Consider the following 26,222-nt stretch of genomic DNA (forward strand, 5'->3'; position numbering starts at 1 on the left):
AACTTTCGCTGCCATTCCAGATACTCTGTCAGTGTTCATTGTGGTCTTGAAATTTTGAAGTAGGTTTTGGAGTTGATAGCAAAAGTCATTCAAGTTTATATCAGGAGTGATTTCATGTATTGATGGCTCTTGTAGAGACAACTGAAATGGTGGGATTTAAAATGGTGAGTCACACTTACTGAACCCAATAGAGTATGGTTCATTTCACATAAAAAAAGGCTTATGCAACGGTCTACTCGATCCACCATTTTAACTACATTACGTCTGACTTGTAGCCTTCTTCTCATTCATGGCTGGTGAGGTAAGAGAGAGACTGAGGGTCATGTGAAACTTCTGAGAAAAATGACAGATGAGAATGCAGCACCATCTGTCATGATTTCAGCTGAGTCGTTGACTCAAGCCCTTTTGTTAAACTGTCAGTAAGCATTCCTCCACCTGTGTCTTCCTAGGAGACAAGCAGAAGTAGCCCTCTGCCGTACTCCACAGGCCCCAGTTCCTTCATTCCAGAAGAGGAGGTAAGAGAGAGAGGGTTGTGCATAATGTGTTACCTGCACACACACATACACACACACACACACACACACACACCGGCACACAACTCACTTGCCTCCTTTCTCTGCATGTAGATTGTGGAGGCGTGGTCTCTAGAGACATGGGCAGTGGACCCTCACACTGAGCTGCTGATAGCTGAGCTGTTCTCTCCTGCGGGGCGACTGGACAACCTGACCCAAGTGATGGGGCTTCATCCACATTACCTGCAAGCCTTCTTGCGCTGCCAGTTCTACCTGCTGAGGAGGGATGGGCCTTTACCCCTGCACTACAGACACTATATCGCTATGATGGTGAGATAGATTTAAAGATGTCAAAATAGCATGTGCTGTTAACTATAAACGGTATGCCAAACCACCATACTTTTGATGGTTGACTTGATACTGTTTTTGAGCTACATTTATCGCCTTGGTGGAATTGGTTTCCTTCATTGTAAACTGCTTTATTTTCCCTTTCTGGTATCCTTCATAGTATCACTTGCAGTAGATTTGTAGTTTGCTCTTGAGTCATATTGTCTGTGTCTGTGTCTGTGTCTGTGTCTGTGTGTGTGTGTCTTTTATTGAATATAGGCAGCAGCTCGGCATCAGTGCTGGTTCCTGGTGTTACTGCATGTGCAGGAGTTTTACCGGATAGGCGTTTGTTTGGAGTGGCTTGAAGGACTGCAGTATGCTAATGAAAAATTAAGAAATCTCAACAATCTCAACAAAATACTCGCACACAGACCTTGGCTCATCACTAAGGAGCATATAGAGGTAACATAAATCCTCCATTCACTGAAATATCTACTGTCAACACATATTTATATAATGGAACATAGTCATATACAGTACATACATATATATTCACACACATACAGTGGGGAAAATAAGTATTTGAACCCCTGACGATTTCGCAAGTTTGGCCACTTGCAAAGAAATGTGTCATCTATAATTGTAATAGTAGGTGTATTTTAACAGTGAGAAACAGAATATCAACAAAAAAATCCAGAAAACTGCATTTTATAACATTTATGACTTAATTTGCATTTGATGCAGAAAATAAGTATTTGAACCCCTAGCAAAACATGACTTAGTACTTGGTGGAATAACCCTTGTTGGCAAGCACAGACTTCAGACTTTTCTTGTAGTTGGTCACCAGGTTTACACACATCTCAGGAGGGATTTTGGTCCACTACTCTTTGCAGATCCTCTCCAAATCCTTAAGGTTGCGTTTTCAATGGGAGGGAATGAGGGAATGAGGTTCAAGCCCAATATTCCATATTACATGGCCCCATCCATAGTCCCCTCGATGCAGTGGAGTTGTCCTGTACCCTTGGCAGAGAAACAGCCCCAAAGCATAATGTTTCCACCTCCATGCTTGACGGTGGGGATGGTGTCATATTCAGCATTCTTCCCCCTCCAAACGCGGCAAGTGGAGTAGATGCCAAAGAACTTGATTTTGGTCTCATCTGACCACATCCTGTCTCCCAATCCTCCTTAGAATCATTCAAGTGTTCATTGGCAAACTTCAGACGGCCCTGTACATGTGCTTCCTTGAGCAGGGGGACCTTGCGAGTTCTGCAGTACTTCAAACCATTACGGCGTAGTGTGTTGCCAATGGTTTTCTTGGTGACTGTGGTCCCAGCTGCCTTGAGATCATTCACAAGCTCCCCCTGTGTAGTTCTGGGGTTATTCTGCACCTTTCGGATGATCACCGATACCGCACAAGGGGATATCTTGCATGGAGCCCCAGACCTAGAGCGATGGACAGTTGTTTGGTGTTGCTTCCATTTACGAATAATCGCACCAATAGTTGTCTGCTTCTCACCAAGCTGCTTGCCGATGGTTTTGTAACCAATTCCAGCCTTGTGCAGGTCTAAAATCTTATCTCTGACGTCCTTGGTCAACTCTTTGGTCTTGCCCATGGTGGTGAGGTTGAAGGTGTGAAGTATGATTCTTTGGACAGGTTTCTTTTATACACGTCACCAGTTGAGATCAGGTGTACCTTGTTAGGCCTAATGAGGACTAATCTGTGTGCTTCTTGGGCACATAACTGGTCATTGGGAGCCAGAATTCTTGCTGTTTGCTTGGGGGTTCAAATACTTATTTTCTGCATCAAATACAAATAAAGTCATAAATGTTATAAAATGCAGTTTTCTGGATTTGCTTGTTGATATTCTATTTCTCACTGTTAAAATACACCTACCATTACAATTATAGATCACACATTTCTTTGCAAGTGGCCAAACTTGCGAAATCGGCAGGGGTTCAAATACTTATTTTCCCCACTGTATGTGTGTATATATATATATATCAGAAATGACATGTCATACATCAAAAACTGTAATGACTACCATTAGGAAGAAGAAAGTATTGTTTTCTAGACCTAGTGAGTGAATGAAAGATTATTAATCAAGCTGAGTTTTGTATTCAAAAGGAGTGATATTAAACTCCAAGTAGCAGACCGTGTTTCTAGTGTTTCACGCTCATTGTTTGACAGGGCCTACTGAAGACAGGAGAGAACAGCTGGTCTCTGGCAGAGCTGGTCCATGCGGTTGTTTTGTTGGCGCACTTCCATGCCCTGGCCAGTTTTGTGTTTGGCAGTGGCATCAATCCCGACACACCGGCTCCAGGCAGTGCCTACTGCACCTGTGAGCTCACCAGCTGCAGCCAGTCAGAGCAGGACGTCCTTCTCAGCAAAAGTCCCGAGGTAAGTGGCTTCCAACTTTCTGTTTTACTTTCTACACACGAGATCTGTGTGGCAATTGCAGTGTGAATTGCTCTTTAATTGCTCCAGTCTATGGGTCGATTCAGCACACTAAAAACTGCATGGGCACTGGTGTGTTTGTTTTAGAGCGAGCTGGAGTCTCTTCTGGAGAGGATGAGGAGGCTGCGAGAGGACCGAGAGGAAGAGGAGGCCACAGAGGAAGAAATGGTCATCCGCTTTGAGAAAGAAAAGAAAGAGTCTCTTCTTGTGGGGTCATCAGGTACCACAACAGACACAGACACAGTGTAGGAGCCACGTAGGCAACCAACTCTGATGCAAGCTAAAGGGCTCTGATCATTTGTATTGTTGTTGATCTGTTCATATTAACTTTTCAATGTTACCCATATTGGCTACTGATTTGAACAGATCATATGATCTAATGCTGACTTGATTGCAAAAGAGCTGCCAGCACATCTACTGAGATAACAAACAAGAACGGATGCCAGAGGTGTAATTAGTGCTTACTTGTTCCTTTGAACAGACTTTGATGACGAAATGATTTCACCGTCTAGAACTTCACGCTTTGTTGAAGATGCTGCCTTTGGGTATCAAGACTTTGCCCGTCGAGGAGAGGACAACCCGCCCACATTTCGAGCACAGGTACTTAAGTTGTGCACAGGTCACAGGTACTTTTCACCGTATAACATAATGCGATTATTTGAATGTGTAAGACAAATGCTTCTTTCTGTTTAGGATTACTCATGGGAAGACCATGGGTTCTCGTTGGTGAACAGATTGTATTCGGACATTGGCCTCCTCTTGGATGAGAAATTTAGGACGGCTTGTGATTTAACCTATTACAACATGGCAAGCCGTGAGGGCGTCGATACCAGCATGTTGCGGAGGGCGCTTTTTAACTATGTCCACTGCATGTATGGTATTAGGTAAAACACACCAAGATTTTGTCACATTACATAATTATATTATATGAGTGCACTGTTGGCTTTGATCATTTAAGTACAATACATGGGTCCTCTGTGTGTAGGTATGATGATTACGATTATGGAGAGGTGAATCAGCTGCTGGAACGTAACCTGAAAGTTTACATAAAGACGGTGACATGCTATCCAGAGAGGACCACACGCCGCATGTATGACAGCTACTGGTATCAGTTCCACCACTCGGAGAAGGTGTGTTTCTGTGTGCATTTATCACTAGTTTTGTGACTAACCATTTATAGTTTTTCAGTTTTTTCCCCTGTGAATAATTGTTCCTAGAATGGTCCAAGACTGCAAGGTCTTCCTCCACTTTGAACTTGTGCAAAAAAAATAAAGTACAGGGGCCATATAATGGCTTATCATTGTTATTCAGGGAAGTTAAAAAGACATTCCATTGCCAAATGAGAAATATAGTTGTGCTGTAGTTTTGAAGTTTTCCGTATAGGTTGTACTTGTCCAGCTGTGCATAGACCCCTCTAATTGCACTTGTGGCTATGCTCTCCGCTTATTATTGCACAGCATAGTAAGTTAAGTACATATGACGAGACAAAAAAATTGTCTCAAACACTTGGCATGAACCGCAAGTCTTTGTATTAAACACAGCCTAACTTCAGGCTCATTTAGGAAAAGAAACTCATTAAAACGGCACACTGACAAGACTTAATGCACTGTCTGAATAACTGAATGACTCTCCTGTTGCCTTTCCCCACTTCAAGGTTCATGTGAATCTTCTTCTGATGGAGGCTCGGATGCAGGCGGAACTGCTTTATGCTCTTCGTGCAATCACACAGTACATGACCTGACCAGACGTGTGTTCTTCTGAGCTACTCCTCCCTGTCACTACAAACCTAGGTGCCTGTTTTTACCACCCCCCTCCCATTTTTTCTATCTTTTTTGTATTTTAAAATAGTTTAGTAATATGTTATTTCCACTGTAGCAAAGGTGTTTTGAAACCCTACAAGAGCCCTCTCATTTCATTTGAAGCCCAGGTATCCTATGCCGAAGACTAAAAGTGTGAACTGTGGGTACATTGAAGTTCTGTTGTCAGTATTATTTGAATTTCTAAACACTGGTCCAAGATTCTGTCATGGGAAGGCAAATTAAGAAGCCGTTTCTTTAAAAGTGTACTGAAAGAAATAGAAGTGCAATATTCCTTTTTACAATTCTTATTTGTATGGTAAATAGACATCACAAGTACGCAGATGTTGAGTTCTTACCATACCTGAGGAGTAATGTTGCTTAGGTTATGAGCAACATGTCTTTTCAAAGATCAGACTGGAGAGACTTGACTGAAATCAAAGAAAATAACGAAGTTACCAGTCAGTCCTGATCATTCACTGTGTTTATGCTGGACTGGCATGAGACCGATTTCATTCAGCAGCTCTACCAGACCTTGTCAGTCAGTGTCAGTGTCCGTGTCCATTTAAAGGACATTGGAACTGATGAATATACGTAATACACTGAAAAATGGTCTTTCATATCACAGAATTCGCTGTTGAGTTTTGCTTTCAGAAGTTTAACTGTTGCTATTCACTGTGTTTGAATAATTTAAATAGTTTTTAAATACCCTCTGAGTAAATGATCAACAGTGACAAGATGTTAACTGCTGAACTAGGTGATCGATACGCTGTATAGCGCTTCAGATCATTCTTATTTCAGAGGGCAACCTACTAAGATCCGGGGTCTATGGTTGTCACGGTAATTAATAGCAGTCACCGTCATGTTCATGGCACCAGCTTGAGATCATGTGTGCTCTGTTACATAATCTTGGGGGTGGCCATTTGAACAAGGTTAGACTAGTCGTTAAGGGATGGGCATTGTCAGATTGTGCTCAGTTCATCTTAAAGGGGAGCCAGTGTGTACCAAGAAGACATTCCCCACACCATTACACCATCAGCAACTTGTACATATTGCACAAAGCAGGATGGATGGATTCATGTTGTTTACATTAAGCCAAAGTTAAAAATTGTCATCTGTATGTTGCCGCAGACATCAGAGCAAGTTTTTCTTTAGTTTTTCTTTTCTATAATTTTGGTTGGTTTATGCCCAAGTGCCCAAATGTAGCTTTATCTTCCTCTACTTAAGAAGCATAAGTGGAAGCCATGATTAGCTAGAGGTGCCTCTGGGTATTCAGAGATGCCCCTCTCCACACCAGAGCTTGTGTTAGTATTTGTGGCCTTTACTTTGAACTTGAAGGCCTTATGAAGGACATTTAAAGTTTTTTTTTAAATTTTATCGTACATTCATCTTCTTTCATAACTGCACAGTTTGCTGTAAAAACCAAAGACTGTAATGCTTGAAAACCTTGAGAGGGCAGCTAGACATCTCCTTGCTCTCTTTGACTATGTCCCTATGCTTATATGCCTTAAAGCCATATGGTTTGCAGTTCACACAGGGCTGTTTGTGTAAATGAGCAGGTGTACCTGATAGACCCGCTGCTGGGGGCATGTCAGTTGAATAAGTGTGTATTAATATGTGGTATGGAGGATGGATAATGATGCTGTGAACTCAAAATTTGCACCAAAGGTTACAACATTTGTAACATGCTGTGGTGTCACTCCACACAGTGATCATATACTGCTGCTGTTGACCAATTATTTGCTTTTTGTGTACAATGGAATCAATGTTTAAGAAATCAGTTGTCTTTTTTTCCCCTTTGTGTTTGTCTGTGTTCAGTATTTGGATGTTTGGTTGATTATAAATTATTTCTGAACTGTATTTATCACTACAAAACAAAGCATACCACAATTTAGGGAGCTGTTATTTGGAGAGTCGGTAGTGTCATGGGCAGTTAACACCATGGCAGTTGCACATTTCATTCAATTAATTTATATACTGTTAGAAAATGCATAAAGTGAATATGAATCTATGTATATGATGTTTTTTTTTGTTCTGTTGTTGAAGGTTAACATATACCTGTCTGCCACAGCCAACAGTGCCTGCCATAGTTTTTTTTCTGTATAGAGTGTAAGTGTCCACCAGCTGCAATTTTTCTGCCTGATTATTTTACCAAACCCAAATTGTAGACTTGTAATAAAGGTTTTCACTTAACTTTTGCAGTACCTCTTTGATTAATTAAGATAAATAATATATTGTCTCTTTTCCACCATGACATACAAAAGTAATATCTCTATATGTAGATAACTTCTACATTGTGTTTTGTAGGGCATTGCCCTTTCGTTCCAATCTGGAATATGGTAAAAGCACACACTGTATATTTTAGTCATAACTGTTTGGTTAAAGACGCTGTGTGTGACGTTAGTATATCTTGGCAATGCCCATCATACATAGCCGCCAAAGGAGTCCACCGTCATACAGACATCATAATTGACAAGAAGCAATGCCTGCCTCTTTAAAAGCTTCCTCATCCCCTGATGTTGTAATCTTATACCATCGATGCCACTCCAGTCCTGATGGTGGCAGTAAATGTTGAATTATATAGAGGATAACCAAGCTATAGGAACCTCACAAGAATAAGACGTAGTTTTTGAATTTGCGAAAGACCCCGACAAATGGATTATCTTCACTACGTAATGTAAGTTTCCAGATTAAACACCAGTGTTTGAAATGGTCGTGTATAACTCATTCAGGTGTTCATGAGAGGATATTACGTTACTTATAGTAATTATTGTCACTATCTCACCTAATTTAATGACAATTAAAATCCCTTACCAGTCGATGCTAACGTTAGCTGCCCAGGTCGTTGGAAGGAATTCGGATAGCTATCGCTAGCTAGATAGCCAGTTAGCCTTGCATCTTAGATTTCTTTGTGTCAGTAAACAATCATCAAAGGTTATACAACACACGAAACGTGGTGATCTCAAGTACATATATAGATCATTAATTTGCCTTTGTGTAACGTATCGTACTTTTACTTTTTGCTACGGATTCGAGGTGGCTTAACGTCAACCCTGACCTTAACCTCGAAAACTTTGCTTTTGAGCGGTACCTAATGTTGACTATAATGATATGAAGGTGTCGAAGTTTAATAGCCCACGAGTTAAACTAATTGTTCGCCTGTCACATCGAGTATTTAGCTTTTTGGTGATACAGAAACTGTTGTGCAAACGAAACTGACCGTGGTGAAGATAGTTTGATGTTTGATATTCGCTGGATATTCCATATCCATATTCCATATTATTTTAAACTCCCGTACATTTGCAACGCCTTCCAGCTTAATTACATGAACATGTGCATGTACAGCCTCTAAAAGAAAATAACTGTATTTTTTGTCACTATCGATTTTTATCCGAAAACAGTTAACCGACACCTTCACTATTCCTTCAGTTCCTACGGGTCTGTGTAAGGGACAGTGTACAAATTACACATTTGAAGGTTGTTCGCTTTGATATGGCAGATGCTATTAAAAATATTTACTGAAGATTAACAAAATCTTCTTAAAACCTTTTTAAAGCAGTAGAACGTCCAAAACAGAGTTTGTGCCTTCCCTCAAAGCATACTAAGAAGAAACTCCCCGTAAAAGCTTTTAAAGAGAAATCCTCATTCTGATGGTTGTAGTAGTTCCCAATTACTATGATTCACTATGATATAGGTGAGAATTTGCGATAAAGTCAAATTATATAGAAACAGTGTCACTTTTTACAGGTGAGATTTTGCAAAAAAAATAAATGATGTACATGGAAACGAGTAAATTATTTTAGCAAAAATATTCACTAAAGTTTAACAAGTGATTTTTTTTTTTCCAATTCTGATGGCTGTAGTAGTTCCCAATTATAGCATGCCATTTATTATAAGCGAGGTTTTGCTAAGAAATCGACGTACATCGGGAAACATACGCTAAATTGTAACAAAATGACTCTTTGATAGTTGTAGTAGTTCCCAATTACAGTGTGTCACTTCTCACAGATGATAATTTGTTGGAAAGTCAAATCATATAGAAACAGAAGTGAATTAGTCACTTACTACAAGTGCGATTTAGCTAAAAAATTAAGTACATGGACACAGAAGTGAATTATTTAAAATAGTCTGAACTGACATTTCACTGACATTTTCTCATTCTGTTGACTGTAGTCTCTCATTAAGGTACGTACAAAGAAACAGGAGTGATTTATTTCAGAAAAAGTTATTCATTAAAAGTCAACTAGCTTTTTCTCATTCTGATGACTGTAGACTCTTAGCTCTTAGAATGTCTCACTTGCTACAGGTGAGATTGTGTTGAATGTGAAAAGTCAAATGATATGGCTCCAGGAATTAATTATTTAATTGTAAACAAAACCATAAAGAATGACATGACATAAAGTGTGGGAGAAACCGTTGTCATTTTGTATGGGGGGATTGAAAAATCGACAACATAACGCCCATGATGGTTAAATAACTGCTTGAGAGACCCCGCATTCGATACTGTTAATTAAAATGCCCATGTATGTCGTCTTTCTATAGACTTTAGACCCATTATATCTGTAAAATATGTATTGTTTAAACACAAGCCAATCTGTGCTGTGACCCTGTAATTGGGAACAACTACAACCTTCAGGGTGAGAGAACTACAGTATTCACTAAGTCACTTACGGTAGTTTTGTTTTTTTGTGAATATTTTCTAGACATAATTCACTCCCGTATAATTTGACTTATCAAGAAGGGGAGGGGGCATTTTATGTATTTAGATAGAATTTCTTCTAAGAATGCCTTATGAGAAGTCACTTACTCCGTTTTGGAAGTACTACAGATTTTAAGAGCCGTAAAGGAGATTTTATTTCATATTTTTCCAATTCCAACTGGGATGTCAAAAAGCAAACGTCAATGAAATGTATAATTTTCAGACGGTCCCTAACACAAAACGAAGCGACTGAATGTTGTGAAACTGTTTAGATAAAAATCGATAGCGTCAAAAATATTGTTATTTTCTTTTGAAAATATGATATTATAGTGGACTGTTCATGTAATTAAGATGGAGTGCTTTGTCGTGTCCAAATGTACGGAACGTTTAAAATCGAATATCAAACGTCGAACTATCTTTACCGCTGTACGAAACCGAAAGACAAAACGGTAGCATTAGCTGTGTTGATAAACGGTACGTGTCGTTTAGGGACCTTGTGGAAGTTGCTAGCTAGTTAGCTGGCCATATTAAGTAGTAAGATATCCTGTTACACTTAACGTTTTGTTATCCTTGGCATGTTGAAATACTGACAGGGAGACTTTGTCTGATTTTCAAAACCTAACATTGATTAGTTGACACACAATGAACGTTTAGTTGCACCGAGATTGTTGCACCGAGACACTTTCGCCATTGTAAGTTGTGGTGTTTCTCACCATCAGCAAATATGTCAAACTATTTTTAGTTAGCCACTCTTAGCCAGCCACTTCCATTGCGACAAGTTACCAAATGTTTTAATTATAACGTGTATCCTTATCCTGTTATCAGTCTTTGCTAGCTGTATTTGGATTGACTGACCGAGCTAGGTAGACTGCTTACGTTACCTGCTTAACGTTAGATAATGTGTTGACATAGATTTGCCTCCTAGAAATCCGCATGCTTACACGTAGTTGTTTTTTTCCCCCCTTAATGGAACAGTTGAAATCGAAAGTGCGAACGGAGGTGGCGATTTTTCAGGACAGAACGCATCCAGCAGAATCTACATGACAGTGACATGAGTGGAACAGTACGTAAGCTATTAATGCAAACCTCACGGTATATAACTCGGGGGGTTTGCTCAAATCTAGGGTAAAATCCAAAGAGCATGGTATTTCTGTGTGTCATCTTCATGTGTGGATGTTGTTTCATAATACACAGCACATAGTGCAATTGGCATGAGCTGGTGTCTGAGACTTGGACCACTCTAAAACTCATCATAATTGAGGGCCTCCAGAAAATATCTTGGAAAATTTAGCCAAGGGGTTTTGGATTTGGTGGCACCTCTTTTGTTCTGTTTTTCTGATAAATGTATGTCATCTCAGGAATGTTTTATTTGGCCATATTAGATGTGTACATGTGTGCATGCTTGCATGTAATACTGGATCTGGATGTGTAAATGTGTACATGCTTGCATGTAACATACTGAATCAAGTCATTGTGTAAATGTGTGCATGCCTGCGTGTAACATACTGGATCAAGTCATTATGTAAATGCAGAATCAAGTGAAAATCCTTTACGTTGTATTCTGAGGGATCCATTTGACATGTTTGGTAAAGATTTGTTTGTTTTTATGACAGACTCAGAGAAAGAAACGGGTTGGTGATGCTTGCTCAAGACGCGGGTCCAAGAGAAGTAGACGTAACACAGACAGCATGACCTCGGAGGAACCTCCAGAGACCATTGATGTTGAGAATGACCGACTTCGTGGTAAGTTCCTTTCCATGCTCTATGTTCTCATCTTTCCTGATTGGAATATTACCTGCATTATCTTAATATGACATTAAAGGAAGAGGTGTATAGATTGACTGGCTGTTGAGCTAAAATGTCAACAACCATTTGCCAGAGCCACGGACAATGCCTTTAAGTTTGGATGGCAGAATGAACCATTTGTTTTATGTGAGGTTTTGTCAGTTGTGTAATTGTATTTATATGCAGGTGAAGAGGTAGTGGACCTAACAAGCGAAACCACAGAAGCATCTGTGGTTGACCTCACAAACACTGACTGCGTTGTGGTGGGTTTTAGAATTAACATTACAAATTGAATCTGTTTAAATAGATTTAATGGACATTTGTCTAATGGTATATGTTGTCTCCTCTTTCATAACTGCTCACCCCTTTTCCGGAAGCTGTTGGATGAAGGTAAGAATCACTAGCAATTATTCTTGAAAAAAGGCTTCCAGTATATCAATGTTTGCATGTCTGACAAAGCTTGCTCATCAAAAAATAAAACAAAGACAAATTATTGTTCTTGAACCATAGAAATAATTACTCCCACTGACACAGGGACAAAATGAATACAAAATGGTGAATATGGATTCCCTGTTTATTTGTCAGGTTCACAGAGCCAGCAGAGCAGAGCCACTGAAGGCTATGTTCTGATCAGTGATGAAGAAGAGACCCCCGGCATCACTCCAGCTGCCAACTCTAGATTCAGGTAGCCTCCTTAAACACATGTTATGCATATTTCAGTCTTAAATAAATTAGACCATCTCCTTGAATATCCATTATCAATGATGAACCATTATTATGCATGGAGTGTTGTACTGTAGTACTGACCTGCTATTTATGTTAGGGTGATCGATTGATAAGTGATTGATAAGTAATGTCAGAACGCCAGGTAGATAGTATTTCATACTTAAAGGAGGAGCCAGCAGTGCTAGAGAAAGACTGCTGAGATTTGAGCTCAACAGCCAAACAAATACACCCCTCACGTAAGTGCTGCTTCAGAAGGTCCACCCCCAAATTCATGGATGCGCATTGCCAAGGCAACGATAACGACACTAGCAACAGGGCTAGCTGAGAAATATGTCATAGTTGAATGCCAAACAAACAAACATAATATAAAATACCATCAAACAAACAACATGCAAACACACAAACACTGCATCCAAAACACAACGGAGTAAAAATTAGCGAGAGTTAGTTGTTCATATTGTTTTTACAGTGACCGAAAAGAGGGCCGTACGTTTGTATCAGCTAAGCCAAGAAGGAAGGTATTGTTAACTAGCATAACATCAATCCAAATAATCCCACTATGCTAGCAAACTCGTGTTTTTAGGTCTTCGTGGCTATAAAACCCCTTTCAAACGTACAGACAAATTCTATGATAGAGGAAACGACACAGCAGATAGTAAATCGAACAGCAAAGTTGTGGGTTAGCAAACTGCTGCTACAGTTGCTGTGAAGCTAAAATGCAGATGATGGCACAGCCACTCCAGACAGCAGTGCTCACAACTCTTCTGCTTCTATAGCTAACAATCACAACAGGAGCAAATCTCGGCAAACTAGAAAGAAAGCCCAGTGTCCTTGCATGTCATTTAACATTACCTGGCACGCAAATGTGACACAAGCTAACCAGTTAGGAGTAGCTGTCACAAACATAAGCAAACGGGACAAAACAATACAGACCTATTGGTTCTGTGAAACAGCAAAACTGTTATTACCCGCCTGTCAAACAGAAACAGCAACATCTGCATCAGTCTTCAAGCCTTTCAACTCTCAGAGATCTCCACTTTTGGGAAGCCTTACTGATATTAGATTGGCCCTTGCCTGATCATAGAACTTCTGTTTCAATTTTTGTTCTTCTGACCTTCTCTTTGGCGGTTTCTCTGCCATCTCTCCTTGACGATGCGATTATGTTGTGGAGTTCAGCACGTTTACATGTCTCACCCCCTTTCCCTTTCCCTTTCCCCCTGTCCTGTGCGGAAGCACAAACTGTTGCTGTTGCTAATTGGCTAGAATAGAATAGAATGTTGTGTGATTCAGTCAGAACCACTTTGTTTCCCATTTACAGAGCCAGGCTTGTGTACAAATGCCAGATTAGACACACGAAATGGACAGTTTGCGTACCGGGAGAAGATGTTGGCTGATTTTGACCAAAAGTGTATTTGATTGGAATCGCTTTACTGTACCTTTTAAGGACTTTTAATGTTTTAGTTTAATTAAATGGGGTGGAAAGCATACGTGTGCTCATACAACTTTCAAGATTGATCACTAAAAATCATACAAGGTTAATAATCTTCTTAGGTTAATGGGGAACATGTAGGTTTTGAGTTAATGATTCACTTCATCAAAATCCCAGATAACAAAATGAGATTATCTTTTATAGGTCGACAACAGGTGAAGTGAGTTGTCTGGTATGCTTCAACACATATAATGAGGTAAGTACTTGCAGCATGGTGTTCTGTTATCTTCAGAAAGGTGAAGTTTTCACACTGTTAATAAATGATATGCCCTTGTGTATTAACTACAGAAACTGTGAAATTGATGGAATATGCTTACACATGATTTGCCAGAAAAAAGACTTTCGATATATTATTGAAAGCCCTAAAAAAAACATTTGAACAATTTTGTTGTATGTGACATTTATTTAGTTCGAAATGTATTGCCATGCCCAAACAAACCAGATCATACGGTAAATGGCAAATTTATATAAATTTTGCCTCCAGAAAAGAAATACCAGTGTGCTTGGAGCTACTGATTCTTGTAGGTCTTCGGCTTGTGCATTATTCTGTTATATCTGTTATTTTTGTCATTAATCTCACTCCATAAATAAAATATATTTTTCTTTTTTCTTACAGATTGTGCAGAGTGGCAGAGGAATGGTGTCCACCCTGTGTGGTCACATGTTCTGTAAGCAATGCCTGCGTGAATCCCTTGACCGGACGCACGCCTGCCCCAGGTGCCAAACTAAACTGACTCGTCGACAGTACCATCCCATCTATTTCTGACTTTGGTAGAAGGATGATGTGCATTTATCTGTAAATATGTTTTACCCCATACCTACCACAACACACACACACACACACACACACACACACACACACACACACACATGCACAAAACCAGCGAGCAATACCTTTGGAGGAAAGGAACTCACTATAGTTGGTCATCTTGACTTTTTTTAGTGGGCGAGTTTGAAAACACAGTCAGTGTGCGTTTGCTTGTACAATTACTTTTCAGTGTGTGTTCGTAATTGTTCTGTATTTCATTTCTGTTTATTTATATTTGCTGATTTCTATAAAAAATTGAATTGTATTACTGAAATGTAAATAAAAATAAAAAAATATAAAAGTTCAATGTGTTTCCTTAGACTCTGGTGACGCCCAACAGTATGCAGTGGAACTGAGATTAATTCACACCTGCATTAAATGTTCAGTCTTGTGATTCTGGCAATGGGTTGTTGATATGAGCTCAACAGCCAATCGAATTACACCTTTCCTTTCTGTGCTCCTAAAGCAACGTGTTGATTGGCAGGGATTGTTTATGGCTCGTTTTGAGCCACTTTGTTTCCTGTTTACAGAGTCAGGAGTGTGTAGGAACAGCACACACAGAACAGACAGCTGGAGGACTGTGAGAAGCAATTTGTTCAATTTGATAAGAAGTGTATCAAGTTAGAATTGTGAACTACTCCTTTAAGGTATTTGGGTTGTGTGTTGAGATGAAGTGTACAAAATTTGAGCACATGCCTTTAATTTTGCCCTTGACATGCTACTCATTGAGTCATAGCGCATGCTGTAATGTCCCTTTAACTGGTCCCGAGAGCGGTGTTCCAAATATACTATGGTCTTCACCACTGAAGTTATTAGACTTGACCGAGGCAACTTGAATGATGGAGAGGGCCACAATTTTACTTCATCGCTACCAGCGCACTTCAAATTAACTTTTCTTGTTAAAATCAGTAGCTGGCTAACATCCATCACATCTGTACTCTCATCCAAGGCCAATGAGAAGTACTTGCAGTCATGCATGAATTGTTAAAGCTTCCCCTCGACGTGATCGTGAATGTCAAACATTCTGCGAGTCACCATGCGACGGGACAAGGAGACTGTTTCTTATGTCTTAACCAGGTTATCGTCACCAAAAGCTTTGGCCATTTCTACGGCACGCCTCTTCACAATCTGACAAGGGCTTCTTTGCTTTGGCAAGCTCAAGTGCAACAGCATAAGATGCCTTGAGTGAAGACTCCTGTGTGGTTGTGGCTCTGGTTAAAAGTCGCTGTAGTTGGTGTACTTTTGAGTTGAGGTCGGCTATGACAGCGGCCCTAGCAGTTGCGGTGTACTTCTCGTATTTAGCTTTGTGCACGATGCTGTGGTGGTGACTTATGTTGAAATCTTTCATGGCTGCTAATGTTTCTAATCAAACTAGACACATGGGTTTGCCTTTAAATTCCGTGAACAGATAATCTGCTTCCCATCTCGCCTGAAAGACAAGATTCTCTTGATCAAGTTTTCTCTTTGCACTGCTCGTGGCTATGGCTCTATCTCTCTTCCTTGCTGAAGGAGAAGGCCTGGCCCCCCCGCATGTAGGCCTGATATTCACATCTTTTTGTTGGAAGTGTCAGTCACACACACACACACACTCCCCTACACGTGTTCGAACACATCATCTGTAACACACAACTCGTTTCAATTTATTCTGTTTATTATTGAATTTTTGTCTCCCTTACAGTTAGCCATCAGTCTGTATTAACAGGACACATGATATGTCCAGTAACAACAAAAAGAAAGGGGCAACATATAAGTAAAAACCCACAATATTTATTGACTGATTTTGAAAGTATTTGCTTACAAAAGCAAAATAAGTCATCACATAGAAAATAACTTAGTGTTATTGTAAGTAGCGAACATTCACACTGCGAAACATGTCAACATGTCAAACCACATCAGTGGCATATTTTAAGCTATATAGGGCTAGTTTCAAGTGAAGCAGTAGGTATCATTTGTTGTGTTAGTTTAAAAAAGGTTTATAGTTAAAAAAAAAAAAGTCAGTCAGACATACTTCTAGCAGCATTTTAGCATCTATTCATACTGTCACTACTGCCTGGCTCAAGGCAGCCCTGACATAAAATGGGTCGACCACACCGTAGTGATAGTTAAAAAGGGTTTATTTACAATAGGGAAAACAATCAGTATAATGTATGAAAAGGAAAGTGTCGTGCAGTGTGTCTAGGGGGAAACAAACAAATGTGTAAAACGCGACGAGGACGGAGGAAATATTGAGTGTGGAGTTCCGTAGCCGGACGTCTTCTCCCAGGCTCTCACCACTGGAACAGTCCGTACCCTACACCGGCAACTCAGCAGTCTGGAGCAGAGAGAGGCCGTCTATTCTTTTATGACTGTAAACTGTCATACCTAGCGATAACTGAGAGAAAACCCAGCTATTGCTATTGCTATCCAGTTAACTTCCAAAGAGGCAATACCAGTTAGTTGAGTAAATTGTTAAGTTAACTTGGACCTCAAACATTTACATGACACAACAGTAGAGAATTCATTTGAGATCATGTTATTGCCATAGCTTGGTTTTGGTTGACAGCTGTGAAGCTTTGCGATATGCAGCACTGACCTGTTCGTGACCTGACTGAAGAGGGGTGTTGGTCAGACAGAACAAGGTTAGTAAAACATACTAGACAGATGACACTAACTTTCACCGACAAAAGGCAAGGCCAACTATATAGAAAGAAGAGGGGCAATGAGGCCCACTCTCCAAGGGTACAGACATGTTCGATGAGTAATCATGGTCTCTTAATGCCTCAATGTTAGCACTGGGCTTCTTAGATTGCCCTGGGGTTCTGCAACAGGCTGATGCACATCCCCATCATTTTCCTTGGGGCTCATCCCCTGGAAGGTCTGCTGGCTCCACAAAATGGCCATTTAAAAAGCACAGGTTGTACAGGAAGATGCATCAGGACGTAACCACTGGGGCAAAGGTACTGTGCGTACAGACACAATCATTCTTGATAGTAGTTACTATTCAGCATACCTACTCAGAAAGCACCACAGGTCTCCTGGGTAGTACATGCATATTTATGCATATTTCATTTTTATAAGCATATACTATACACCTTGTCACAGATATATATATGTATATATATATATATATATATATATATGTTATATTTTAGTTACCTCAAGGGCCTTAACAAAAAAAATCTCCACTTCCTCATCCAAAGGCCTGTCGTTCAGCTGCAAATATGGCCCCCTAGTGCCACTCTGAACAAAGGGGACATACTAATTAAAACTTACAATGCACTAATGAACACATAATCTTAAACACTATATTGCATTTCTGCCCCCCAAATCCTACACACTGCACCTTTAAGTCTGCTTCATCTCATGGCTATGAAGTAGATCCAAAATTCCTGTTCCACTTGAATTCCACAGAGTCTGGTTTTACAGGTTGTGTTGCATTGCATTCGCCCCTGCATCCAGTCTCTTATGGTTTTGTTAAAGGACAAGCTCTTATGGTTTTGTTAAAGGACAAGCACTTGTAATTAGCCATGGTGACTTTAAAATCTTATCTTAAAATGTACTCAACATATACTGAGGTTATAAATATGATGTCTGCACTGTATTGGTGGTTTGATCCTGGCCAATTTAATTTATTTCATTATGGTCAGTTAATGCTTGTAGTCCAAGTCAGTGACAAATGCTTGCCTCAGTGTACACGTGGCAAAAGCGCCACTGCTGATTACAATCCTTGGTTTAATCAATTTATGATGTCACAAAGTTACCGACTAAATATACGGCCTGCACTGACTGAGCTGGATCATTCACTGGAAGGTTCACTCCACCTCTCACAGTTTGTTTCTGAAACGGGAATACAATCAAATTCTACCATTGGTCTTCAGTGACAAAAAGATATAGGAAAACCTTACAGGTAAATCATATTTTGTCCTGTGAAGGACCTAGAATAGAATACAAATAAAACAGTACCACTTCTTCATGCGTATATTTCACTGTCTTCCAAAAATCATAAAATAGAATTATTCCATTCACATTTGAGTTAAACACAATGTGTGGTGTGTAGGGCACTGCTAAATGTAGTGAGCTGTAGTGGCTCAGTTGTGCCACATGTGGTCTCTGTTGGTCACATCCTTTGGTTAAGGGGAAGTAATAGGTGCACTGGGCTAAGGAGGCAGGCACACGTGTGAAATGCTTCCATTTTAAGTGGGCAAAGTTTTGACCAGCGGTCCTCGACATACTTGGAATGTGGAATTCAAATTCTATTTGTATTGCTGCATATCTCGCACCAGTGGTTGATGACTGGACACAGCAGACAATAAGCCATGTGTCTCCCACTGAGTTGGTGTACAGACCGTGTCAGTCATGTGACAGGCATAGCTCAAGTCAATGGCTCTTATTTTGGTGCCCTGGAACTGAGTGCGCCTGAAGTGAAGATTACGATGTCCTGTTTGTGTTCTTCTGAGGCAGAACGCACTGATTCTATAACTTGGTATAGTGCTAATTCATCACTCGCTCCAAGTCGGTATACCAGCTCTTTAATGGAAACATCACTCAGGCAATACATCCAATGAAATCAGAACATAGTAATCAAGCAGCTAAAAAAATCACAGCCACCACCAGAAGAACCCCAAATATAACCCCTCCCATTTGGTCACATAGCCCTATTCTGCTGCCACAGGGATCTCCGTTTATCATATATGTGCCTTCCTAACTGAAAGCCACTGAAGAGTCTTAACAGAAGGCCTATGTCTTTACGTCAATGTCATTTTGGTCAGCAGTGCTTGACTGTAGCATGGACACCCTGACATCACACTCCTCGTTCTCCTCACTGACAGCCACAGCAGCCTGAAGGGTGCTAACGGGGTGAACAGAAACCTTTATGTCCATGCTATTCACCACTGGGGTGTCTTCCCTTTCTTCCTCGTGATTCTCGTGACTTAGCCCGTCTGTTGGAGGGACACTGCCGGTCACCTCTCCACTTTCACCATCACAGGCAGCACCTATGGCCTGTTGTGGCTGGTACCCCGACCTTGTTGGTGTCTCTAAAATGTCATCAACATAGGCCTTGCAGTTCATAATAAGTGGAGGCAGTGGGATGCTACGTGCCAGTTCCTCCATGTGCCGGGCAAATTCCTTCGTCTTGAACTGTGTGACCTTGGCCAGCTCTAAGGTCTTGGCTGAGGTGATGATGGGAATCCGTTTGGCAATTTCAAAGGCCTTCTGCAGTTTTTCAGCCCCCTCTGTGCGGAAGAACTCATTGATGGCCCGTTCCGTCTTCCTCAGGTGGGTGCTGACCATGCAGAGGAGTGTGACGTTCAGTATCATGGTGACTGTGAAGGTGATGAGGCAGACAATGACATAGTACAGGCCTAGGCCACCGTGTGTGTAAGCCACCCGTAATATGATGGTGTAGTTTGATGTTCCATTTGAGTTTGAAGCGACACATGTGTACCTGCCCCTGTCCTCAAATGTTACTGTGGTAATGTTTAGGATTCCCTGGTCCAGTATCAGCCATTTGCCACCTAAATTAAACACACATTTTTAAATATATATATATAAATAGTTATCCGTATACATTTCTTTAAAAAAAAAGGTAAGCCAATACCTATAGGCCAACTTACCCCCTTCTTTTTCATCCAGTATATGCCCTTTTGAATTATACCACAGAATATCGTCGTGGCTTCCAGTTACATTGCATTCAATAAGTGTGCTGCTTCCCTCTTTCACGACTATGTCCCTTAAGGCTGGTAAATCAGCCAGGCCTTTAAGGATATGTGCGTCTCCTTGTTCTACCATGACAAGAATTACTAGGACACAGGTGAAAATGTACCTGCTGTGACTGTTCAGTTTTGCCATCTCGCTCAAGAGGGGATCTATTCTGTTTCAGGGTGTAGAAAAGTAATGACAGGGCAATTCAGTGACTGAAACAAAACACGACAGATTGTAAATGTAAATGAGTCTATTAAGTAAAGTTTAAATTCGTACTCACCGAAGTTGTGATTGAAGCCTGAGCGTTGAAGATGTACTGTTCAAGATTAAGATGCAACAGGTGGCCTATGTTAATCGCCTAATCATGAATTGCTGTGCAATGAGTGTTTCGCGTAAATGTTTACAGACGTATCGTTAGTCTACTAGGATTCGATGTCGATTAATTAAAAAGACATATACAAATAGTAATTTGTCGTATTTTGTTCACCTCGCCACAACTGGAAACAGCTTCCTTGTTCAATAGATAGGGGCGGGCTTAGTTGTTGATCCAGTTTATGCGTTATCAGGTCCACCCACTCACTGAATGCGTGTCAGGAGCCATGACTTCGTCGATCCAGCCCCTACACTGACATAGCCTATTGCAGTTGGAAGTGCGGAAGGGAAAGCATTTCAAAGCAGATGTTATGATGAATGTTCAACTCTCTCCTGGTTCCACAACACACATGATCAAAATTAAAAACGTAAAGTAGGCTATGATATTAATTGCAAAATAGCCTAAGTATGTGCTATTTTGCTCGGAGATAAAAATCAAAGCATATTTTTGTCCTTTTATTTTCTCTATTATGTCTTCATAGAACTGCCATAACTGAAATGAAATGTCCCACTGCTCAGGAGATGGCGCCAATGTATCACTGTGTTAGTCTTTTCAATTCAATGTTACATTTGTATTTATTAGATAAATACATGAAACTGTAGTACATAATTGTAGACATTTGGACTCACTTAGTGCAATGACGTGTAAATATATGTAGAAGAATATATATAGAAGAAGTTTGAAATGTGCTGAAAAGTATATCTTAACGTGGTCTTGTGTCCACAAAAGCTTCTGCAAGCAAGTCTTGTTAACAGGCTTGGCAGCATTGCAGTCATATTACTTCCTGAGGTTTTTCAGACAGTCTCGCCTGTTACCTAATCAGGAGCTAGGAAAAGGAAGATGATTTGGGTCTCAACCCAGCACACCTGGCGTTGTTTGTGGAAAAGTTAAAAGATTTGCCTGGGAGGACTTGAGGACTCTTCTTGCTTTGTACTCCCTGGACATTTCTGAAGGCCATGAAATCAGTTATTGGTAATAAAGGTAATTAAATAATAAAAACAAATACAGGAAAACAGTGTAAACATCTTAAATACCTACCACCATCTTAAATACCGACAACGGAATGGTCTTTTTAAAATACATACCTTCTTTCAGCACACAACACATACATTTGGCCTGTGTGATTTTTCACACTGAATGCCTGGCACCCATGAACTTTAAAGACACGCCTCCATTTAATGTTTCCACTCCCAAGTCATTTTGAAGGAATACGTACGCTCCAGACGTCATACCACCTGACAGAAATAATTCTGAAAATCCTGAGAAGTGATTCTTGACAGTATTGTAGTACAGCGGTGACAAAATGGCAGAGGCAACGACTCAGTTTGCTCAGATCACAACATCAGGGCTGAATTCAATCGCATCACTTAGAGATTCTTTAACCGGTGAGTTTCATAGTAACTAATTAATGTAGACTTCCTTATTATTGATTTGATTGATCAATGCTCTCTGTTTCACATCAAATGGTAGTGTACCAGTTACAACATCGGAGGTAATTGTGACTGTCAAGTTTGATATGCTGACTACTAATTTATGTTGGAACTCTTTACCAAAGAATAGGAAGCTCATATGCTTCTATCAAAACAGATTAGTAAAGGAAAATAACAGTAATCTCTGCAGTCGAGAAAATGTTTGTACTATTTCTGAGACTCTATTTGTGAAAATGTATTATTGACTTGTTTACACAACCCACTAAGGTTCCAATTAACATGTATAGCAACTGATAACATTATACAATACCTCTGTGAGGTTTAAAGCTTGCCATGAAACATTTGCATTGTAAACACGAATACCTATTGTGTGAATGAAGAAACTGAATGCTTCCTACAAAGGCTTCAACTACTTTGATATTTCCATACTTTCAGCCTAAATAATAGTAACAGCTCTTGAAGACAAGTGCATATGCTTTTGTTGCCTGTGTAATTAAAAAAATATCACTTCAGTATTGTAATCACCTTTGATGGAGCTGGTTGGAAAAGGAACCAGATGACTAAAGAGCTTAAAGTTTCATTCTTTGTTTCAAACTGACCTAGTTTCTCCATCATTGTAAGGCCTAGCACATGACTTTCATTCCAATGTCTTCGTTGTGTTGGTTGCGTGTATAAGTCTGCGACCTGAAACAGGGATTATCCTTTCATAGGTTGGCTCTCACATGCAAAACTAGGAACTAGGACTAAAATGGCCTTTTTGGTTACTATGGTCACTGTTGAGTGGCAACAGACATGTTTGCACAGATTATCTTATCGCACTCCAAATTCCGTTGTATGCAAAGCTATACAATGACAATAAAGGCTTTCGATTCAATTACATTCTGTTAGTGCAACAGTGAGACCCATAACTACAGAGGACCATTTTAGTGTAAAGGGCAAGTCAGTTTCAACAACACAGGTGCCACAGACTGTAGGCTAAACTTTCGCTCAGGGTCTATAAGCCATGCACTGGTTACCATGTCACTGTCCTGAATCAGCATATCCTGTTTAGAGTTTACATTCATGAAGTGACATTAACAAAAAGAGCTGGATTTGTTCAGTCATCTTAGAGGAGACGCTGCATACAACCAGTGGAGCCATCACATATGTAAACCTATTAAACTAACCTGTGGCCTGCTCTTGTCTCCACAGATGGACTGGACTCCGTGGAAGAGCTAGTCTCCCTTCCATTTCCCATTCAACCTCCATCTCTCTCTGCAGTGCAGGAGCTGGTGTACTGGCGGGAACCCAAGAAGTCGGGCCTAGTGTTTGGTGGCTCTCTGTTTGTGCTTTTTGCTCTGGCCACATGCAGCGCCATCAGTGTCGTGTCCTACGTGCTCCTGGCTATGCTCTGTGTCACCATCACCTTCCGTGTGTATAAGTCCATCATACAGGCTATACAGAAGTCTGATGAGGGTCACCCGTTCAAGTAAGTCGGGAGGATGATTATCAAAGAACTCAAAGAAGCGAGATGTGACTTGAGCCATGACTTGAGTGCTTAGGCGAGAGTACTGGGCTTATTGGCACATGCACACACACACACGCACACGCACACGCACACGCACACGCACACGCACACGCACACGCACACGCACACACACAAATCAAAATAGGATGACAGTGAAGATACTTAATATCATTGCAATCAACTTGTGGTCCCTGTAGCATGTGGTCCTCATAGTTGTTCAGTGTAATTCCTATTTGTGTGTAATTCTGTTTTGTTTTATAGAAACCTGATGGCGAGAGACATCACTATTTCACCACAGAAGTTTCGGAAGCATGTGGACTATGCTCTGACCCATGTTAATCGGGGCCTCTTAGAGGCCAGAAGATTGATCCTGGTGGAGGACGTGGTGGATTCGATGAAAGTGAGTTTCTCTTGACTATACTGTTGTGTTCTTTCTGAAATCACTTGATGGGTGGTGGAAGGAGTTGGGGATACTTCATATTTAATCGTCAACAAAGACAAGATACAGGAAGCACAATAAGGACTCACCACGCCACACCACAGTATATCAATCATTACATTTTTACATTTACATTTAGTCATTTAGCAGACGCTTTTGTCCAAAGCGACATAAACGGGAGAGAACAGTCAAGCTAAGAGCAATACAAACCTGGTGTAACAATAAATACTACTTTACATAAGGGTATCGATCAAACATGGATACAGTGACTGGATGAATTTTCTTGTAAGTAGAGAGGCCCAGTTCCCTTTTTCTTGTGGTGTAGTTGTAAAATCTATTATACATTGTAACAGAGCCTTTCAGGCCACCGTGTGATTATGACTGGGAGAGCAGAAATGCCTGGCAGATGATCAGATGGATTAAAGAGTGAGATTCGGGAGCTATAGAAATTACACAAGTTTAGTGATTAGTCCGCTATGTGGGTCGTTTCATTGTGAATTCACTTTCCACACGTGTGTAGGTTTGGCAGTATTTTCCAGGTATACATGTCATATACTCACTAAAGAACAATGCAAGGACATATTAGCAACCAATTGACTGAATGCATCTAAAAAGGCATTAGATAATTGCCCACAAACTTGGCTTACAGTTACCAAAATACAGCACAACTGGCACTGATAAAGTTTGCTACCTGATGTATATTGGTGTGATATTTTTGTGACATTGTGTTTTAAAAACTGTTTGTACATATTCCCCCCAAAACGGTACCTACAAAAACATACCTTTAAACTAAAAAACTCGGAGAGCACATAAAAAGAAAGCAAATAATATTCTCATGTTACAACCATTCTCCATGTTTCGTGGAAATCGGCTAGGTAGTTTTTGCATAATCCTGCTAGACAAACAAACAAACAAACCAACAAACGGTAATGAAAACATCACCTCATTTAATTTCACCTTAACGCTGCTTTTTCAGTTGGCTGGTGTTATGTGGCTGTTGACATTTGTGGGAGCTGTCTTCAATGGTATCACTATCTTAATTCTAGGTAAGATGGTAAATGGTCGGCTAAACTCATTTCTTGTTAAATACTGTCTATGTTCATATACAAATTCATTTAATTTGTTACTTTTCCAACAGCGGACATCATTTTCTTTAGCACACCTCTGGTGTACGAGAAAAATAAAGTAAGTGTTTGTGTGAATATTACTGCAATATTATGTCATCATTCAGTCCAATTTCAGTCTAGTTTTTCCTCATACTCAATGTATGGTAATTGCAGTTCAAATTACTTCCATTATGTACTTAAACATATATTTTGTACCTGCATCCATTCTAGTGCTGAAGTAGAATGTGTATTCAGGCACATAAATGTTGGTTGTCTCGTTTATTTTCCCCAAACTAGACGCAAATTGATCGTTACATCGAAATTGTTCGTTCTCAAGTTGAAACCAAGCTGGCAAAGTAAGTCTTTCTTCCTTCTTATCTAATTCATCATCCCTTCAGCTGTTATTTTGTAACTTCACTGTGCAATACAAGAATGTTAGAATATTTTATAACATACATTGTAATGCTTAGAAAATATGGTGAACTACCAGCACGAAATGAGAAATTCTTACTGGCATTTCCCCCTCATGTCTAAGGTTACAAGATAAACTCCCTGGAGCGGTTAAGCGCAGCAAAGCAGAGTGATCCTCGATTATATGCCAAAGGACCGATGCTCCTATTGCCAGCTACAGATGTCAGTTTTAGCCTTACTCTGATAGGACCAAAATGTTTTATAAACTTCTCCTCTACTGCTGTATGTCTTTGCAAATATTGGCAAGGTTGTTGTGCTGTTTTATTTAAACCATATCTTTGACAAACCTTTTGAATCATTACCATTTGGGTTAAATAAATGAGGAACTTTAATGTACACCTGGTGGGAGTCATATGTATTGGAATGACATTTCATATTTCATTTCATGTTTCATTTCAGAAGGTGTGTGTGTGTGTGTGTGTGTGTGTGTGTGTGTGTGTGTGTGTGTGTGTGTCTTCAGTATTTGAAATCCCACATGCACAAAGAGATGCAGTCCAGTAAGACCACCCACACTGCATATGACTTACTGCGCACCCCTGTGATGAGAAGAATATCAATATGCCTTGTGGCTGTCTGGTGAGGACTGTGACCATACTTGCACAGATATAAATGACCTT

The 26,222-nt window shown here is 40.2% G+C and overlaps 4 protein-coding genes across 7 annotated transcripts; 3 read left to right on the forward strand and 1 right to left on the reverse strand.

Annotated features, from left to right (window-relative positions):
• The first annotated feature begins 453 nt into the window (after nucleotides 1-453).
• On the forward strand, nucleotides 454-7,283 carry sesn3 (sestrin 3). Its single transcript, XM_031571388.1, has 9 exons — nucleotides 454-515; nucleotides 627-842; nucleotides 1,119-1,301; nucleotides 3,028-3,237; nucleotides 3,382-3,514; nucleotides 3,776-3,894; nucleotides 3,988-4,178; nucleotides 4,280-4,424; nucleotides 4,949-7,283. Exons 2-9 carry the CDS (start codon nucleotides 735-737, stop codon nucleotides 5,033-5,035), a joined length of 1,176 nt encoding a protein of 391 aa, XP_031427248.1. The 5' UTR covers nucleotides 454-515; nucleotides 627-734; the 3' UTR covers nucleotides 5,036-7,283.
• Nucleotides 7,284-7,628: 345 nt separating this feature from the next.
• LOC105893195 (E3 ubiquitin-protein ligase RNF4-like) lies at nucleotides 7,629-15,380 on the forward strand. Of its 3 annotated transcripts, none has more exons than XM_012819565.3 (8): nucleotides 7,633-7,767; nucleotides 10,765-10,852; nucleotides 11,403-11,532; nucleotides 11,761-11,837; nucleotides 11,952-11,964; nucleotides 12,160-12,259; nucleotides 13,934-13,985; nucleotides 14,406-14,867. In XM_012819565.3, exons 2-8 carry the CDS (start codon nucleotides 10,841-10,843, stop codon nucleotides 14,553-14,555), a joined length of 534 nt encoding a protein of 177 aa, XP_012675019.1. In that variant the 5' UTR covers nucleotides 7,633-7,767; nucleotides 10,765-10,840; the 3' UTR covers nucleotides 14,556-14,867. The 3 variants fall into 3 exon arrangements, with proteins under 3 accessions (XP_031427249.1, XP_012675019.1, XP_042564337.1); XM_042708403.1 differs by lacking the exon at nucleotides 7,633-7,767 and adding an exon at nucleotides 8,925-10,481 and having other exon boundaries at nucleotides 14,406-14,868; XM_031571389.2 differs by lacking the exon at nucleotides 10,765-10,852 and having other exon boundaries at nucleotides 7,629-7,767; nucleotides 14,406-15,380.
• Nucleotides 15,381-19,088: 3,708 nt separating this feature from the next.
• On the reverse strand, nucleotides 19,089-20,858 carry LOC105893206 (microfibrillar-associated protein 3-like). Of its 2 annotated transcripts, none has more exons than XM_031571391.2 (3): nucleotides 20,560-20,858; nucleotides 20,192-20,443; nucleotides 19,089-20,092 (listed from the first exon to the last, which is right to left on the reverse strand). In XM_031571391.2, the coding sequence occupies exons 2-3, from the start codon at nucleotides 20,424-20,426 to the stop codon at nucleotides 19,314-19,316; spliced, it is 1,014 nt and encodes a 337-aa protein (XP_031427251.1). In that variant the 5' UTR covers nucleotides 20,427-20,443; nucleotides 20,560-20,858; the 3' UTR covers nucleotides 19,089-19,313. The 2 variants fall into 2 exon arrangements, with proteins under 2 accessions (XP_031427251.1, XP_031427250.1); XM_031571390.2 differs by having other exon boundaries at nucleotides 20,192-20,448; nucleotides 20,560-20,853.
• Nucleotides 20,859-21,891: 1,033 nt separating this feature from the next.
• Nucleotides 21,892-25,941, forward strand: LOC105893202 (reticulon-3-B-like). The gene is made up of 7 exons (XM_012819572.3): nucleotides 21,892-22,037; nucleotides 23,274-23,550; nucleotides 23,851-23,989; nucleotides 25,005-25,074; nucleotides 25,167-25,213; nucleotides 25,432-25,490; nucleotides 25,670-25,941. Exons 1-7 carry the CDS (start codon nucleotides 21,956-21,958, stop codon nucleotides 25,716-25,718), a joined length of 723 nt encoding a protein of 240 aa, XP_012675026.1. The 5' UTR covers nucleotides 21,892-21,955; the 3' UTR covers nucleotides 25,719-25,941.
• The last annotated feature ends 281 nt before the right edge of the window (nucleotides 25,942-26,222 follow it).

This window comes from Clupea harengus, chromosome 8 (assembly GCF_900700415.2).
Source record: "Clupea harengus chromosome 8, Ch_v2.0.2, whole genome shotgun sequence".
NCBI classification, from domain to species: domain Eukaryota; kingdom Metazoa; phylum Chordata; class Actinopteri; order Clupeiformes; family Clupeidae; genus Clupea; species Clupea harengus.

Bases quoted from the DNA above. Each gene is read 5' to 3' on its own strand.
- LOC105893202 (XM_012819572.3), top strand. From the start codon at position 21,956: ATGGCAGAGGCAACGACTCAGTTTGCTCAGATCACAACATCAGGGCTG. The intron at 23,551-23,850 runs GTAAGTCGGGAG...TTTGTTTTATAG, and splicing joins GATGAGGGTCACCCGTTCAA to AAACCTGATGGCGAGAGACA. The intron at 25,491-25,669 runs GTAAGTCTTTCT...CTCATGTCTAAG, and splicing joins GTTGAAACCAAGCTGGCAAA to GTTACAAGATAAACTCCCTG.
- LOC105893206 (XM_031571391.2), bottom strand. From the start codon at position 20,426: ATGGCAAAACTGAACAGTCACAGCAGGTACATTTTCACCTGTGTCCTA. The intron at 20,093-20,191 runs GTAAGTTGGCCT...TGTTTAATTTAG, and splicing joins ACTGGATGAAAAAGAAGGGG to GTGGCAAATGGCTGATACTG.
- LOC105893195 (XM_012819565.3), top strand. The intron at 11,533-11,760 runs GTAAGTTCCTTT...ATTTATATGCAG, and splicing joins TGAGAATGACCGACTTCGTG to GTGAAGAGGTAGTGGACCTA. The intron at 12,260-13,933 runs GTAGCCTCCTTA...TATCTTTTATAG, and splicing joins GCTGCCAACTCTAGATTCAG to GTCGACAACAGGTGAAGTGA.
- sesn3 (XM_031571388.1), top strand. From the start codon at position 735: ATGGGGCTTCATCCACATTACCTGCAAGCCTTCTTGCGCTGCCAGTTC. The intron at 3,238-3,381 runs GTAAGTGGCTTC...TGTTTGTTTTAG, and splicing joins TTCTCAGCAAAAGTCCCGAG to AGCGAGCTGGAGTCTCTTCT. The intron at 4,179-4,279 runs GTAAAACACACC...CTCTGTGTGTAG, and splicing joins CACTGCATGTATGGTATTAG to GTATGATGATTACGATTATG.